The 17431-nt window shown below is 50.8% G+C and overlaps 7 protein-coding genes across 7 annotated transcripts; 4 read left to right on the top strand and 3 right to left on the bottom strand.

The window, feature by feature from the left end:
* Positions 1-706: 706 nt before the first annotated feature.
* Positions 707-2849, bottom strand: BU25DRAFT_129220 (uncharacterized protein). The gene is made up of 3 exons (XM_033700484.1): positions 2691-2849; positions 883-2644; positions 707-828 (listed from the first exon to the last, which is right to left on the bottom strand). Exons 1-2 carry the CDS (start codon positions 2725-2727, stop codon positions 888-890), a joined length of 1794 nt encoding a protein of 597 aa, XP_033559135.1. The 5' UTR covers positions 2728-2849; the 3' UTR covers positions 707-828; positions 883-887.
* Positions 2373-4548, bottom strand: BU25DRAFT_441701 (uncharacterized protein). The gene is made up of 5 exons (XM_033709248.1): positions 4162-4548; positions 4031-4112; positions 3145-3917; positions 2691-3091; positions 2373-2644 (listed from the first exon to the last, which is right to left on the bottom strand). Exons 1-4 carry the CDS (start codon positions 4244-4246, stop codon positions 2805-2807), a joined length of 1227 nt encoding a protein of 408 aa, XP_033559134.1. The 5' UTR covers positions 4247-4548; the 3' UTR covers positions 2373-2644; positions 2691-2804.
* Positions 4471-5662, top strand: BU25DRAFT_441700 (uncharacterized protein; the record flags this gene model as incomplete). Its single annotated transcript, XM_033709247.1, has 1 exon — positions 4471-5662. The coding sequence occupies one exon, from the start codon at positions 4471-4473 to the stop codon at positions 5563-5565; it is 1095 nt and encodes a 364-aa protein (XP_033559133.1). The 3' UTR covers positions 5566-5662.
* Positions 5663-5733: 71 nt separating this feature from the next.
* Positions 5734-6290, top strand: BU25DRAFT_413114 (uncharacterized protein). The gene has a single exon (XM_033706957.1). It carries the CDS (start codon positions 5844-5846, stop codon positions 6114-6116), a length of 273 nt encoding a protein of 90 aa, XP_033559132.1. The 5' UTR covers positions 5734-5843; the 3' UTR covers positions 6117-6290.
* Positions 6291-6375: 85 nt separating this feature from the next.
* BU25DRAFT_413113 (uncharacterized protein) lies at positions 6376-7640 on the bottom strand. Its single transcript, XM_033706956.1, has one exon. The coding sequence runs from the start codon at positions 7626-7628 to the stop codon at positions 6546-6548; it is 1083 nt and encodes a 360-aa protein (XP_033559131.1). The 5' UTR covers positions 7629-7640; the 3' UTR covers positions 6376-6545.
* Positions 7641-7782: 142 nt separating this feature from the next.
* Positions 7783-8591, top strand: BU25DRAFT_347164 (uncharacterized protein; the record flags this gene model as incomplete). Its single annotated transcript, XM_033703139.1, has 2 exons — positions 7783-7859; positions 7913-8591. 2 exons carry the CDS (start codon positions 7783-7785, stop codon positions 8589-8591), a joined length of 756 nt encoding a protein of 251 aa, XP_033559130.1.
* A 2158-nt stretch (positions 8592-10749) lies between these two features.
* BU25DRAFT_297934 (uncharacterized protein) lies at positions 10750-10923 on the top strand (the record flags this gene model as incomplete). Its single annotated transcript, XM_033701939.1, has 1 exon — positions 10750-10923. A coding segment is annotated over one exon (174 nt), but the record flags the coding sequence as incomplete, so codon positions are not given.
* Positions 10924-17431: the final 6508 nt, after the last annotated feature.

The following is a 17431-nucleotide window of genomic DNA, read 5'->3' as shown; positions in this document are numbered from 1 at the left end:
CAGCGAGCTTAGTAACAATGGGGGGTGGTCCCATAAGATTAATTGCTACCGTTTTCCTGGCCATTGTGTGCCCGATTATCTATGCGCTCTCGTCCGTACCACGCTAGCGTCCCGATGGGTTAGCGCCATCGTTCCGACACGTGACAGCCTACTTCCCTACAGCACCATGACCCTGTTACAAAGCCTGAACCATCCTTCCACCAATCCTTCCATCCTAGAGAGCAGTTGGTATCCCCACCTGGCCCCCTCTCACACAGCTGGGGATACCAACTGCTCTCTAGGATGGAAGGATTGGTGGAAGGATGGTTCAGGCTTGTTGGAGATAAGGGTGTAGAAGAGACCAAGTGTGGGGATACCACAAGTGGGTAAAAGGATAAGTGATAAAGAAGGGATCAAGTGTGGGGATACCACAAAGGATCAGTGAGGAGTGAGTTGAGGAGTGAAGGTTGAAGTATTGAATGGGATTCCATGATGTTCCATGAGGTTCCATGAGGTTCCATGAGGTTCCATGGGATTCCATGAGGTTCCATGGGATTCCATGAGGTTCCATGAGGTTCCATGGGATTCCATGAGGTTCCATGAGGTGTGACTGGGTAGATTGTTATTGGCTGCAAGCCGTGTCAGGATGACAAGCTGGCCCCCTCTCACATGTACCATTGCCACAAACACATGCCAACAATGTAATCCACTCACAATACCATTGTGGGATGACTACCAAGCATGCTTGTACTTGCAGGAAGCCTTACTGAACACTTGTTTCTGCTTGCCAATGACTCTAGCCATGAAGCCCTTCTCATCCATATTGTATGTGTGCCAAGGCTCAATGAAGTATTTATTTATTTTACATGTTATGAGGTCAAAAAATCTAAACTGACATTTCATGCAGACTATCTGCTACTACCGCTGAACACCTCGTTCCACAGCTCGAAAGTCTCAAAGGTTTTGCTTGGGTACCTTGGCCGATACCACTCATTTGAATTTTCCATCATAGCATTTTCTTTGATGGTGAATACTACCCCGGATTTCTCCGTCTCTTTGCTTTGATACGGATGGGTGTCGGACGCAATACTGGGTATCCGTCTATCCGTGACTGATGTAAGCACTTGCATGATACGCTCCAGGCTTCTAGAGTAGAAATCGTTTATTCCCAGAGACGAGGAAAGCAGTCGGGTCAGCAGCATGGGTACTGTGCGAACAGCGTTTGCAATACGGCTTGTAGACTTCATTTTGAAAAGATCACCATAGACATCGCCGCTACCTGTCGAGTTTGGAACAGGCCTAGCCATGCGGGAGTCGAGCGTGGCAATTATGTCGTCAATGTCCGGGATAATCTGGGTGGCAGACACTGGATCAACGTCCTGCATACCTTCCAGCAGCCACTTCAGTACACAGTCTGCCAGCACCTCGTTCGGCCATATCGTTCTCGAGAGTAGATTTGGTATTAGGCCCAGCATCTCAGCCATGTAGTTGTATGGGTGTTGAGGGACAAACCTGAACGTCGTGCGTCCTAAGTCATAGTGTGTGCCAGGGAACCACATCTGAGTCACAGCAGTTATCGCGAACTTCTCGTCTGGAACCTGTACAAGGCATGACGGCATTGCCGAAAGGCGTTCGTGCACTGCGACAGCGTGATGTACATGCTGCACCGTGGAAGATACGTGCTGGTCAAAGAATTCGAAGGACGTGGGCTCAAACGCCCCAGGCATGCGTGGTAGTCCAAGCGGACCTACGCAATCGATCAGGCCCATGAACCGAATTGGCTGTTTCACCTGCCACACTTGGTCGGCGTTGTGGCGGAATCTCCTCATTCCGCTACTGCTTGGCGAGTCGTTTGGAAGGCGCGAGCGATAGGTTCGATAAATCTCATAACAGAGGCAATCCACTTTTTCAGAGCTGAGTCTGTGTTGCTGTCTCCTCATGATGCCACAGTTGTTGATCATACCCGCAACGGAGCGGGCAGTGTAGGCGCCTCGACTGTGACCAAACAGCCATACTTCATGGTCGTCAGTATAGTGTTCGACGATGAACCTGTACACGGCTACACACTCATCACTGAGTCTTTCGCCAGTTGTACTATCCCGGGCGAAATCTAGGAAGTTCCGTTGTGAGCCAACTCCCTCCTGATACCCTGCGACCACATTGGACTGACGTGGGATGATGCTGTATACCATCGCAGGGTTCTCCTTGGCATCAAGACCTGAGTCCATAATATCACCAACCATATCCGCAAGCATACGTATGTTGCTCCTAGGTGCGCCCACAATGCGGGTTTGGCGGCCTAGCCACGATCCATCGCAAAACACGACCAGCCGTTTCTGCGCCCGATAGAAAGTCCCCGCGGTGGGCGGAATTTGCGCTAGTGGTCTTCCGACTGACACTGTAGGTAGAGCGGAGCCTGACCGCAGACCTGATTCTACGGTGATCACACCTGGGTGGCGTTGGATGACAAGATCTCTATCTACAGGCGGTGGTACGTCTGCAACAGTAGCCACTCTAATACTAGAAACCTGGAGGAAGTCTCCAATATCTTTGAAGATCGTCTCAACCGGGATCATATGAAGATACGGGCTGTTAGGATACGCGGCATACACAGCACCGAGTAGCTGTCCTTCACGGACCACCCAGGCACCGGAAATGCCCCGACCTGTACAAGATTAGGAGTGTCGTTCACTCGTTACAGGGATACCTACGCGCTGTGAAAGATATTTGGATCATCTTGGTGCGCATGATCACTCCTCTGAGAACAACCGAACCGTCGCCATCCAGCAAGTAGCCAGTCAATGGCGCGCCATCACCATTTGCGACTATGTGGACCTTCCGGCGCGAAGGTCGCTTGTCAAGACATGACTTGTGATCTCTATCCACTGGTCTTGTACTGCATCACGGTATCTGTTCAGCCTCTTACCGTAAGGCGAGTAACCACGAAGCAGAGCAAAGTCTGACGTTTCCGGTGCAGCCAAAAGAGAGTTCCATGCACCAGTGGCAGTACCTGAACCGAGATAAGCGAAGACTTCAGGCCGACGTATTTCAAGCCATCGCATGCTGGAGTCTTCCGAATCGTCCCATGGGATGTCTCCCAAGTTCGAACGTTCTGGTGTAACATCGATTAGAGAACAATACATGCGCAGCTGGGCGCCAACTTACCTTGCTGCTCTAGATCAAACCCTTTTCCAAGGTCTTTCACCATACCAAAGTCTCTCTCTAACTGCGATATCGTCTCAGGTCCGGTCTCGTTGTCTGCAATTGACTCGTTCCGGGCCCGCGGATCAGCAGAGTCGGTTTCTGCACTGCTCTGGCGGATCTTGCTTATGAAAGCATGCGCCGTGGTCAAAGCGAGTAGTTCACCATTGACTACGATGAGACCCCCAACAGTGCTGTAGCACGTAGTCTTTTCCAGATCGGTGTGGACAGTACATTTGACCTTGGCGCCACAAACAGTGGTGTCCGCCGTCAGGGGTGACTGGATAGCAAGCGACATAGCATCGATAGCAGCACTTGTCAGCGGTAACAGTGGCCGACTCAGTCCTGAAGCTGGATACGGGGCGTTCAGTGAGAGGAAAAGGGACTCTGGCCCAAGCAGCCCTAGAAAATCGCGGAGAAAGTTCAGATTGTCTAGCGTCCGACGAACGTGTTCACGACACGTCTTGCTTCCGCAATGAATCCAGACCGTCGGTCTCAGGTGTACTTCAGCATTCCCGAATAACCGACCTGCTAATGCATCGAGTGCATGGCTTCGGCCAGCCAGACAAAGTACAGGCTCTGTTATCACCTCCCTATCAGCGAGTCGGACCAAGGGTCTGGTGGCCTGTCGCAGACTATTTTCGAGGTTCCGCAGTACTGCTGAGTTCCATCTCGCCTGGATGATCACTGGTGGTGGCAACTCTCGTAATAATCCAATATGATAATGCTGAACCCTGCTATAGGCTTAAGTTAGCGATACCTTCTGATAGTGACGGAATATGAAAACAGTCCCAGGTATGAGGTAAGTTAGACGAATGCAATGATACAGGCCTAGCAAGAGCTGTCGTACTGGAGCTTCTTTGCGTCTGTTGGTAATATCAACCTAATCGGTCTCAGAGCGTCTTGCAGTGCTTGGTTTGCGTTCGGATTTGCTGGGTTCCCGTTAACGAGATAATATCAGAGCAGTAAAAGTTTACTTGCCAAGCGTTCCGATTTGTACATTTGCCATTTTGTTGCACACGGTTGTCAAGGGACGGAGATTGTGGGGTGGTTGTGGTGTTCTCATCAGCTCCGAAAGCCCTCGCTTCAGCTAGGACTTGGCGATCGCTTAGGATACGCAGCTGAGGTAGAGTGAGTTTACATGGGTAGGAGCGGGGTCGAGAGATTCCAAGGGATTTTTTACTCTTCAGCTGGGATCGGAGCCCTGGTTATACATCGTATGGTCCGCTCAGCTGTCGCTCTACCCTGGACCTTCACTTCAGAATTGCAGAGTAGCCTGAATCGTTGACTATGAGCGAGCCTTTGTTCGACGGGAAGCTGAGTAGCGCATCAAAACCGAGGAAATGCGATATCGTCAATACGTTCTGGCCGGACCTTCGACTTGTGGAACATGATTTGATTGAAGACGATTATGCAGACCTACTGCGGATTATCGATGAGACCCTCAGGAGCCTTGCACACCACAAAGCAAGTTTCGCGGACCAGTTTTTAGGCGACTTCCTCACAACGGTCACCCAGATAAGGGAGCATCAAGATACGGCCAAGACAACGCTCATCGACATCGTTGTAGACAGCAGGTATCCCGGCGCTCCTCGAGATACTGTTGTTCGTTCCATTGAGCTCGCAGCTCGCCTTTGGCTTGGAGTCAATATCTGCTCGCGCGTAACATCGATAGGTCCCTCGAACCCCAAGGATAGTTGTATCGAATGGTCGAACAATCGATCGCTTTCAGAAGTAGTTGCTGAACAGTTTGAACGGAAGGCTATTGCTGCGATAGATGATGACCTGTCCCTGAACATCTCCTTCACAGCTGTGAAGCTGATGAGAAAGCGCGGCGTGCAAATCCGATGGACAGACAGTTTGGTAGAGCACCTGAAGCTGGAAGGGCCTGCTGGGGATCGGAGCCTATCGATATATGGCCAGAAGCTACGTCTGATCAACCATCACAAGGACCGTGAAACGAAAATGCTGAAACGTCAGATGCTAGAGGAAGCCATCTATACGCTCGACCTGCTCTTTCCCGTGAGCGACCTGGAGACCATCAAGTTTCTAAAAGATCAAAGACTCCATTTCAACGGCTTAGCTCCGTACGATGAAGCCCCCGTGCTGAACAACCTTAACGGGTTCGTCTACTGGAGGAGGAACTTGGAGCAACTGTTGAGGCTTCTGAATGGCCCTCCCGAAACCACTGGACAGATGCTGCGTGACAAACGAAGTCTCGTCACATTATGGATAGGAATCTTCGGAGTTCTCATAGTGACCATCCTGTTCGGTATTTTAGCGACAGTCTTTGCAGCGATACAGTACGTAGTAGCTGTGCGGTCATACAACCTGGCTTTGGCTTTGGCCTGCATGCAGACTCCAGCGCCATCAGGCTTCTGTTAGGACTACGACGAGGCAGTTAGCGTCAAACAAGCCCGCCATAGCAGGTCAGCCGTGCACGAAAAGAATATGAGCGTTGGGTATTGCCTGCGAGGTGAACACGAAGCAGAGTCTCTAGTATCGGTTTCCACGCGATACGGAGGAACAATCATTGATGTACTAGAGTGGGGGGAAGAATTGTTGCAACGTGCTCGAAGAACAGCTCCTTACCCGCTAGCTTGTAGCGCCACCAGTGTGCCCTGCGACCTCGCGTCTACGTGGTCCACCCCACTTGCCACTGAATGTCTTCTCCAAAAGTCTTTTCCCGGCTTGCCTTGCTATCAACCTCCTTGTCGCCGGCCCTTAGTTCCTTTTGCACGTTGCTGCACTTTAACCTCGTCAAATCCCCCGTCCGCTGCAACGCCCCAACACTCGAATTTGCTCGCGAAAACCTCCGGCTGCGACATGTCTTAGTACAATCTGTCATGATTGAGATGGGCCATACAAGGTGGGTTGAAGTCTTGGAGGCTGTAGAAGTTGGCAGCAGCGAGTCGCTCGTGCCAAATTCTGCATAATTTGCGCTTCACGGTGAAGCCTGGCGGCAATGAAGGGCGAGGTAAGACGGACACAAGGGCCTGAGCCCCACCATCCCTTGTACCTTCGTTGAACTCAACCTCTTGTAACTAAAACTTTGCACTACCAGAGGAGCTACTGCTCTTCTCGTCTTCCATAGTCTCAGACTCACATAGGACGTTAAACCAATCAATCAATCAATAACTACGTTTTCAGCAGGCCAAAATGTGAGGCAATACCGGTCGCGGCGAAAACAATTGGGTGGGTAAGAATGTGTGTGCATGTGTGTTGGTTCAGCTGTGAGGGTTTGATACGTAGAAGCCATGGTGTACATCAAGAAATGCTGTGGGATTAGATGCGCTATCGTCTCCTCGGCATGCGAAAAATGGCTCTTGACCTCCTTCCGTCCCAACCTTGCTTCACCTTGTGGCTTAGCCCATGAGCTGCATTTGGTCCGTTGGTGGCCACCTGGTCTGCGCAAAGCTCAAACACCTCTTGATGCTCTGTAGGTACTTCCTTGTACTCTCATCACTCAAGATATGTGCAGAGTTTTCGTTCTCGTGTAGCTTCTCTCGTGCACTTCGCTCGTGGATACCAACCATGGTAACACCGATGGGCCACGCAGCATTGCCAATACTGAGTCTGAGGTAGCCGTCGTTCGCATCGACATATTGTCGCTCTTGCGCCGCGTGTACGATTTCCACGACAGGCTGGAGAATGCTATCCGGAAGATTAAACTCTTCCAGCTTCTTGAATAGGGGCCGCATGTTCTCTCGTGCTTGCACCATAGCAGCGTATGCTTGCTTGCCCGCGTAGCTCTCCTTGACGTCTGCATCTCGCATTGCCAGTGTTATGTCCCATTCCTTGAGCACCATTGTGAAGTAGCTAGCCAGCTGTCTGAATAGGAACTTTCGCCCTTCGGTGTCCTTCGGTATTTGTAGCTCGACTTTCATGTCCTTCTCTGGCACAAGTTGCAGGGTTGTGGGTATTGGACCGTCTGTCATGGTCGCTGCCAAGCTATCTGCGCCTATGCGCTTCTTGTACCGCTTCAGACGTTGCTTGTGTGTCTCGCCAAATAGTCGCACAGGTTCGTTCAGGGTCCGTAGTTTCTCGATTAGCTCCTCTTCGGATATGTTCTCCTCCTCGGGCACCGGTGTGCCTTCGTCGTCATCTTTCTGCTTCGGTGGCAGATCAGGTAGTCCTAGCCTTTTCCTCCTCTTCCTCTCTTCCGCCTCCTCTTCTTCCTCCCTTATGCGCCTGGATTCTTCAGCAAGCCGTCTGCGCTTCTCTTGCCTTTCAGCTTCTCTCTCTGCCTCCTCTTCGTCTGCTTTTCGTTTCTTTTGCAATCTTTCTTGACGCGCCTTCTCTTCTGCCTCTTGTTCTGCGCAATAAGCGGCTTGTCTTTGAGCCTCAATTTCGCTGCGCTTGAGGTACTTCTTTTCGCTCGAAGGAGCAGACGAAGCACTCTCTTTCCCTTTTTTTATTTGCGCTGACATCAGCTTCGCAAAGTCCATATTGGCGGTGAGTATTGCTTGTGTAAAGTGTAAGGAAATCCTCAATCCGCAATTTGAGTATGACGCGCCAAGACCACGCTAGTGGAGCTCCAGCTTGACGCGCCTTCCCCAGCTTTCATTCACTCATCACACGTCAACCACCAATCACATCAATATGGCTGCTCATATCGACCGAGAAGCTACGACGCCCTTCTTGCTGAGACTGTTCTATAAACAAGGGTCCTACCACAGGTGCGCAATTCATTAGTGCCAAAAGAACGCATTGTATTGACGTGCAGCTACAGACTTGACGAATTCGATCCAACACTTCCACGCCTCCCCACTCACCTTCAAATCTACACATGGCAGAGCTGCACTTTGCGTGAGTTATGTGGTCTCTTCCTGGGTGCCATGCCCAACCTGTTACCACAGCCATATGCTGGCACACGAATTGCCTTTCGTCTAGTCTACCCTGACATACAAGGCTCGAGCCGGCCTGGCGCACAGGGCCGTTATATCTCCCGAGATATTGGATCTGTCATAGTAGGCGCACGTACAGCAAATGAGGATAGCGAATTGGGCGATGGTAATGGAGCAACGGTAGCAGAGGCACTGAAGCAACTGAATGGCGACCCTGACAAAACCTTAAGCGACGCCAAGTTTCTGATAGGAGACTACGTCACATGCGCGATCCTTCCACCGTTGCCTGATGGTAGCGTTCCAGCAGCACCGCCACCAACCTCTGGGCCAGGAAGAGGACCACCAGGCGCGTACGGCGGACGCGGTGACTTTGGTTTCGGACGTGGTGGAAGAGGAGGAAGATACGATGACAGGAGACCCAGCGGAGGTGTCCCATCAGGCGAGTGGAGACGAGGCGAAGCACCACCAGAGCGTGAAGCTGGCTATGGTAGAGGAAGAGGAGGCGCTGGCGGTGCTGGAGGACCAGATGGCAACTGGCATGGACGGGGAAGGGGAAGATGGTGATCTGTCGCAGGTCAACTCATTACACCAGTACGGGCACTACTATGGCCTCACGCTTGCGCCTCGATCCTCTCAAGCCGAGCTGAAGACTTATGGTACTGCGCAGTACTCCTCAAACCATGGCGCCCGAAGGAATGAATCGAAGGCGCTCATGACGCAAGATGACATGGACGAACAATGAAAGCGAAGAGCAAGATCAATGTTCAAGGACCGTTGGTATAAGTTGCTGGCTGTACGAACGCGACTCCCAACGCTTTTGTTCGAGCCTCCCCTAGCCGTTGGTTGTGGCAAGACCGTATGTCGTTGAAACGGTGTGACCGCAGCAACAACAAAGGAACTGTACACGCACGGTCTTGAGGAGATGCCAACCTCGATTTGTCATCTAGCCCCTGCAGGGCTGCGGCTGCACCGCAGCTGCTAACCTCGATGCTGCTATATTGGTCCCCGCGGAGCACAAACGCGTTGCCGACCTTAGCATGTATACAATCCATGTCCCTTTAGCTCCTTCAAGGTACGCTAGTGCCCTCAAGCTTGTCTGTCAACGTTGATTGCAGATTCTGCAAAATTCGGGGCAGCCATCAATGACTTCCCCAAGCACGAAGATGTTGGAGGCGTCCCTCGCAGCCAGTAAGAACATGGCTTGGCTTTTTCTTGTGGAGGTGACCAACAGACCCACTTCCTTCATGTGTCGTGCGTAGCGATGAACATGATCAAGCATGAATTATGCTAATGAGAACATAGCTGTGGTTCTGATCAAGCTGGCTGATCACATGTTGTCGAATCGCTGAGCATCACATTGAGCAGCATAATCGCTATTTCCGCATTGTCGAACAATGCTGGTCTCAGCCTTGAGGCAATCACTGGCGCGAACTGCGCCGTACTAGAGCACATGAGATACCCTTGCAAGCTCGTCCCGCTCAGTTCATTGTCTCATCCTGAGCCAACAACTTCATGGACAGGCTGTGTACGTGCAGTATGCCAACTCCAGTGCAGAGTAGTCAGGTACCGAATGTCTGGATACTCACATCTGTAATGTTGTGTTTACCGATCGACGGCTGGAGCAGTCTCTCACACTTTGGCCCCAACCAGGACCATTGAGGTGCGAATCTGTATTCAGTGCTAATCTTAATATAATATCTCGCCTTTCCCACCGTCCAGAGATACAATCCACACCATCACTGAGCCCGTCAGTATAGACTCTTGCTCTGAACAACCCTTCATCACATATATTCAACTCTACCATATACGGGACGCCTTAGTAGGTACATCTAGCCTAGACGTTCATGGCACAGCTGATCGGTCCGAAAGTTCTCCCGTCTACGCAATGGAGCAGCCAAATTCTGCTCCTTATATCTCTAGTTCCTATCCCAACATGATGGATCTGCCAGTTTCCCATGTGCCGTTCCGCTTTGCGTCAAATGGCTCGACTACACCAGACTCTCGCCAGCACTCATTCGACGAAAGCTCGTACTTCAACACTGTGCCTCACGAGATTTTGAATCTCCCGGTATCCAGAGTAGCGGAAAGCTCGCTCGATCTATGGCTTATGGACATGCCTGGGATCGCGAGCCCGGAGTCGTCAAGGATGTCTTTGAGCCCTTCTCAGGGCATCGCAACACCACCATCTAATGGCTTCTATTCGCCACCCTACTCTGAGCAGCTACAAATTCCAGGGTATCAGCTACTAGAGCAACCGCAACCACTTCGATCTTACTCCACAAGCCACCCTAACTGGGCGAACGGTGGTGAAAATTGGGAACGCAACTACCCCGAGAGTGATATCCGGAGCACCCAGCCGTTTGTGGCGCAACCTTGGATTCCCAGCCCATATGATGGCTATGCTCCCCCCAACATGGCGTCCAGCCATGCACATGCCAGCAACGGTGCTCTTCCACCTGTCACGTATGCTGCACCAAGTCAGTTCCCAGCACCGGAAGCTTTTCAGACAGGACCTGCTGCCAGTAATGCAGGCTCACCTTTTGGTGAGGAAAGCAATGAGGACGAGGACTCGTCTGATGAGGAGTCCGACTGGGACAAAGAGGCATCGAACCACAGTCAGGCTAAAGCTTCTGCGTCAAAGGCCAAGCCAAAGACCAGATCACCCCGTCCGCACATCGACAAATGGTCTGTTTCAGTCAACAACATTCAACAATCAGAAACACGACGCTATGTGTGTGATGTACCACAGTGTGGCACCCCCTTCTTTCGCCCTGAGCATCTTTCCCGGCATGTCAAGTCCAAGCACTCGGGTGCGAGGGAGTTCGGTTGCAGGGTACCCGAATGCAAAACACTGTTCTCGCGCGGCGACAACTTGCGCGACCACTACTGGACACATCTCCAGCGTGGCGGTCGTGCTGGAAAGAATAAGAAGATGACACTCCCAGAGCTCAAGGTCATCCTTGGGCCAAAGGAAAAGAAGCTGGTTAGGCGGCTTCGAGAGAAGCTGAGGCAACACTATGAGAAGGAGAAGCTGAAGAAGCAGCGAGTAGCGCGGCCAGCGTACATTGTGCGCTCTTTGCTGTAGCTTATGCCTTCTGCATGATTTCGGTTATTTGGAGTCTTTAGTGACGGCCTTGGGGAAGCCTGTGATTCTACGAGTGATGTGTATCCTGGGACACTGGAGGTATACGGGCGTTGCATTAGCTTTCTAATAAAGTCTTTCACCACAACACATTCTGCTCTCATGACTCCAAGTGAAGCTAATGTCGGTACAACAATGCTAGAAAAGGTCTGCTCAGCTGTCGCACATCTGCGCCTTCGTCGAGATACATCGCGCGGCTCGGTAAAGTGATGTTAGCGACAACAGTAACTGTCGGCGGGCATCTGCACTATGCCGCGGCAGCATTCTGTGGTTCAGTACGAAGTAGCGTGCTTACTCTCAACCAAGGTCGAGTCGCACCTTCCCCAACCTCAACTTCCTAAAGTCATGCCCCACAACACGCGGTGTGTTACACGAATCGTCAACAACTGAAGTTCCTGAGGCACGATCCATTGGTCAGAAGATCTCGTCGCGGCTATCAAGCGACATGACAGGCTCTGTTAGCCGCCATACCTATGCAGGATTAGCGAAAGTTGTAGGCTGCAGCTGCACAATGAGAAGGACTTGGCGATCAGGGACAGGCCTGCGACAGTGTAGCTGGTTACGAGCGAACATGTGGTCTTTACGTTTCGATCGCGTGATCTTAGTGTGATGTGATCCCAACGGAGACTCCGTGATCTGTTAGCGAGGTGAACAGCAGCGTTCTTCACATACAAAAACCACATAGCAGCCGCTCTCGAATTCAACAACAGCAACAGCAGTGACGCATGAATCCCAATTCTAAAACGTCGGCTTTGCCGCAAGGATTGCGATCGTTGCTTTCCTCCGTCGTCCTCAACGCACCTCATCATCTGCACGACTGTTTCTTTCAAGAACCCTGGTCAGCATGCAATCGTCAACGTACCTGACTGCATACAAGATCCCCGCATACGCCAGACAATGAAACCGCGCCAGCTCCTTCAGGATCATGCAAGAAAGCCATTGGCGGTGTGACTGCAACGGCGCAGCACGGGGCGCTTATGTCAACCACAAAAAATCAATTACGAACGCCACCATGCATTGGTAATGCGCTCTTCGTGGAAATTCTTCTGCTTTCATTCCGCGCAGTCTGACCGCCCGCCACGTTGTTGCATGTATAGATCCATGCGAAGTTCGTGTTGGCCTTCGGCTGATTGACATGGCCTAGCCAGCGCTGACCGTCCGTGTGTGAAGGATCATTCAGATCCTGGTATGGTGGAGACTGGCCAACATCGAGCGTTTCATAGACGCCAGAGGCCTGTTCGAGTCGCGTCTCTGCAGATCACAGCGAATCGTGCGCATGCAGGCAGCCAAGTTTGTACATATCTGCTCGTCGTGGTGACGAGTGTGTTGGAACTTCGTACCAGATTCAATTCCAACTGCATCGTCTGGAGAATTTGACGATGAGTTCGATTGATCGATTGATCGATCCGAAGGATATCAGGGTTCATCACGTCCATCGACCGAAATCTCGGAGGCGAGATCTTCAGCCTTGTTCTTGGTTGACTACAAGAAAATTGCCTAATAGAGTCGATTGGATAGTCCGAAGAACGCCCACGCATTCAGTCTTCACAAATTACTCACTGCGCCTATCATTGCCGAGGTCGAAGAAAGTGATTGGACTTTCCACGTCCTCCGCTTTAATGCGGTCGTATGACTTTTACATTAAGTAAAGTCAGTGCCTATGCCTTGCCGCATTAGTACAAATCCTTAAAGATGAGGCTGCACTTGACATGAAACAGGATGATCTTTAATTCTGTAGCACGTCCATCCATCCTTCTTTGCCCCAGTGATGTAGATCAGATAACGAAATTGCTCTACTCCCTCAAAGACGAGTTTACTCGAATCGCCGCAATTGAACAGCCAAGCTGTTGGCAGCTGCTGGATTACTGCCTCACGATTTCTTCAATTGCTTTCAGGACGTGACAAGCATGCAGCGACGGTCAGTGCCTACCTTGCAACTAAATGCAGCTGTGCGGCGCGTATCGCACCTGGCGCATTATCACCAGCCGCTCCGTCAATACTTCCCCTCATCGTTCGGACTGCGAGCAACGTTCGGAGTAATGCCGCTATGCACCATCTGCAGGCCAAGATCTACATTTGTGACGCTCTCAGACTCAGACCGCTGTCGGTAACAAGTACCTAGCTGACGACCGTGAACGTCCTCTCCTGCCCGTGTTCGCCTGAGAAACTCGGCTGTAGAGAGCATCGGCTTGCCACTTTCGATCCACAATATCTAATGGTGAGCAAGGAATCATGAATGAGTTGTTAGGCTCGAGAAAAGTTGCGCGGTCTCAAAATAGGTCCAACCACATCTGCATGCATGGCGGCTGCAAGCACTCCGCCTCCGCACGTCTTTACTACGCCAACACTTAATGACGATAACTTTCAAAACCGTCAACGGCTATTTTTATCAACAACACGCTGTGGGTTACAGAGCTTCAGATGGTCTGCAATGACCTACACCAAATTTCGTGCTCTACTACCATGCGATAGCTGTTTGCAACGCCTCACGATGAACCTGAACGGAAGTCGTGCGATTACTGCGCCGCGGTACAAAACGTATAGGTGACGAGTCGCTGCACGTCCAAGGAGTCTTGACAGCCCAGACTTACTTTGAAGTGGAGAACGCTGCTCAACCCAACGTTTTCCCTCCATTGGCCTCAAAGAAGAAGCGCCAGAACCATTGTCGTGGGATCTCATGACTCGACCTCAATATCACACCTTCTACTCACGCATGAAGACCTCATCACAAGTTGTCCCTCCGCATCTGACTGCTATCACTCCCTCTGAGCACCAATCGGAAATGATAGCACTCAATCACCGTGCGGCAGGACGCTTCTCGAAGCCTATTGTCTGGTCACATACGCCTGGACTCTCAGTCCACACCGGTCAAGGCAGGAGCAATCAATACCTACATGCCCACGAGGTCAACACACCACCTTCAGGTACCCTGCTCTCCTCGTGTCTGCGTGCCTATCGAGATAGGAAGTCCCTCGTCGCCTCGGTCGGTGCCTCAGGCCTGCTTTTGATACAACATCCAACGCTCTCAGTTACTCAAGAATAGTTCAGATGCACCTGGGCAGAGTGTCAGTGCAAGCCTTGTCTCTGATGCATATAGAGGTTGGGGCGACCGGGCCGAGAGAAGCTCGCTCTGTTGATGCCGATCCTGTGAAGGAACAATCGAGTCGCAAGGTAGATATACGAGACATTAGAACAAAGAAGTCGAGCCGCCACCTGCTGTTGGACCATCCGCCGGCACTGGAGGACTTCTGATACGTACCTATTTAGCAACTTCCGCATGTGCATGATGAGGGGATTATTTCAAGCCCTTCAGTGTAAAAATAGGCGAGAGGTAGGTTACTGTTCGAAAACGATTACGAGTTGTGAGTTTTGCTGATGCCCTGCCCAATGTTTAGATGTACGTACGCCGTCTCAGAGATCCGCTCCATCGACCCAGCTCTCGTTGCACTCTGCCTCGTCAAGCCAGTCGCCCCACCAATAATTCAGATTTTCAGTGAGAGTGAAATAGCAACCAGAAAAGCAGGACACACCCTCCGGTTGCTGTCTGGCAAGGTCCGACAAGGGTCTTGGACGCAAGATGACGTTCAGCCCCATGGCCGTTTCGCCCTTATGATGAGTCTGCGCGCCACCTAAAAAGATGGAAAGTCTTTCGCATTTCCCCCGATACTCATCAAGTGCAGCCCTTGGTAGTTCGGCCTCGAATTTGACGGCTATCTCAATTGTTCGGTGCTAGCGAATTGACACAGTGCAGTCGAGAAGATTATGAATATCTACATGTGTGTTCACTTCGTGGTTCCTGAACAAGCCGCCTTCTTGAGCCAGGGGTCCTTCGCGCCTGCAATCGAAGGGGGTAGGTGTGCAGACGTGTATGTCTTCCGTAGCGCATAGAAGCAGGACACACAACAACAACGAATCTCCCAAAGTGATCAATTGACGACAAACCGTAGCGGCCTGTCTTTCAGTGTCGCAATGCTGCGGCGAAGAATTTTCGCCTCAGCATAGACGTCTCGACATGTCGGAAGCAATGTGATACCGAGCTTGCTCTTGGTGATCATAATCAACTTGTACGCGTCGCTCGTACGTGTGGTAGTAACAGTGGTGAGCTGGTTATACACCATCAGTCGCAGCTCCTTCAGCAGGTCAAGGATTCGAAATGGCTGTAAGGGTGTGTTCATCATTGCGAGAAGTTGGTATATTACAAGGAACAAAAGTTGCTGACCCCCCAGTTTCTTAGAAAATATAAAGTAAGTACTATAGCCATCCCACCCATAGGGGCAACCAATCAATGTGCTCTCATGATGTGATGTATTTGCTTGAATGAATGTATGCTGCTGTTGAAAATTGGGGAGCCCTTCGGTCTCATTTTTGAGAACGTCAACCTGGTGTAGATATAGGCAAAGTATGGGTCTCCACTGACATATAGTGGTGTGGAAATGTTGATAAGATTTGATTGATCTGTGGAACTATGGCAAGGATCGATCAGGACTATATAGTGGAAAGGAATAGCAGTGGTAGGATGGGGAGGCAAACTGCACTAACCGAATGAACTGGACAATCAGTGCAGTGGACCGCTGGCAAACACTGCAACGGGCCGCTGGCGAACAAGTGGACCCTAAGGCTAGTTGATCCATACCTTTTGAGTGAAAGTAATTCTTGGGTGACCCTATGGTAGTGCTGGAGTGTATCAGAACCACACAGTGACAGCCAGGGGGGGGGGGGCAATGAGGGCGTCCAGCTGTTTATAGTGGTGCCACCCTACCCACAAGACGAGGAATTGCAGAAGGAGCTTTCTAGAGGACATTGCCGCACTGTACAACAGACCAAGTCCTTCACCGCCATCAAAATCTCTAGCAGGAGCTCATCGGAGTCATCACTCAGCTCTAAGTACACTTCTGTTCACGTGTCAGTGTACTTGCAGGGACAAACCAAAGTTCACTACTTGCCAGAGTCGATCATTGAAGACAATGATGAGTCATGGCAACGCTTTCTTATCATCCTTCAGCACAAGAAGAAGGAGAGAGATGCAGGCAGGGGTGCAAGGAAGGATATCTACGTCAATTTTGACCTACATCTTGAGCCTGAGAGGCTTCCTGAGAAATCCACACAGCTACAACAGCAGCCAGGACGTTCTCAGAATGGTCTGCGTCATCGCATCGAAGGTCAACCTTGTGCTAGTACAACTCAGCAGCAGTTGATAGTAGCACCCTTCACCACAGCAGACATCCAAGCTGCTCATGGCAGACTTTCTCCACTTTCCCAAGCTTGGAGATGTACTCTAGGAGGTTGTCACAACAAGAATCGTCTCTGTTGGGTCGACTCCATAAAGGGGAACCTCTACTAGGTAGATTTGAGCGTCACTATTAAGTGTATCTACGCATCCTTGGCATCTGGTTGGATGAAATTGAGAGTGAGGAGTCAAGTGTTGCTCAACCTTCACAGAACGTTGTAGCACTTGTTCGACAAGCTCGAAAGAGAGCTGCCAACTCTAGGATTACTTGCAACACCCAGCACGATCAACTCAAGGATGAGCAGCATCAGATCAAGTCCAGCATCACCACTTTGCATGCCACAATGGCCAGCATTGCTGAGTTAGCTAAAACACACTTTGTGAAGTTGAAGAGGTCTCTTCTGAATTCTGAGTATACCCACTGGCACGTCATGATGGCGTTCTTTCAGTTCTGGTGGTTACAAGATAGGAAAGAGGACCCATATTCTCTGTTTATTCCTAAGGTTGGTCAGAAGTTGGTTGGAGATGACTAGACTCTTGAGCAAATCAGAAACCTGTGTTACGATCCATGAACAACTCGCAAAACAACACTGAACAAACAGGACTACGCAACAAAGATGAGAGCAGCCAAGGAACTGCAGTATCGATTGACCGAGCTGTGAAGCCGCGTCAGTGATACCCAGTATAATCAACACTCGCAATATCTGTTATATGAACCAAGATTGTACGAAAAGGACTGCAGTGGATACAACGTAGATCTCGTACACAAACGATCATCACGGACCCATATACCGACCCACCTGCAGAGGACCCACATCGACAACGATCAATAGGACACCGAGGACCGAGTATTGAGGTCACGTCGACAACGCTCGATTGGACCGAGTATCAAGTCACTGACGATACTTGATATGAGCAGTACAATCAATCCTCCTGTCAAGTATATAAGCAAGTAGACACGCTGCCCTTATGGCATCGTGTTCAACCTCGTCAATCAACTTTGTTATTGGAATCTCACCTGCTCTCGAGCCAGAC

This window comes from Macroventuria anomochaeta (genome assembly GCF_010093625.1).
Source record: "Macroventuria anomochaeta strain CBS 525.71 unplaced genomic scaffold BU25scaffold_28, whole genome shotgun sequence".
Taxonomy (NCBI): Eukaryota; Fungi; Ascomycota; class Dothideomycetes; order Pleosporales; family Didymellaceae; genus Macroventuria; species Macroventuria anomochaeta.
This window is presented reverse-complemented; position numbering and strand designations above follow the sequence as displayed.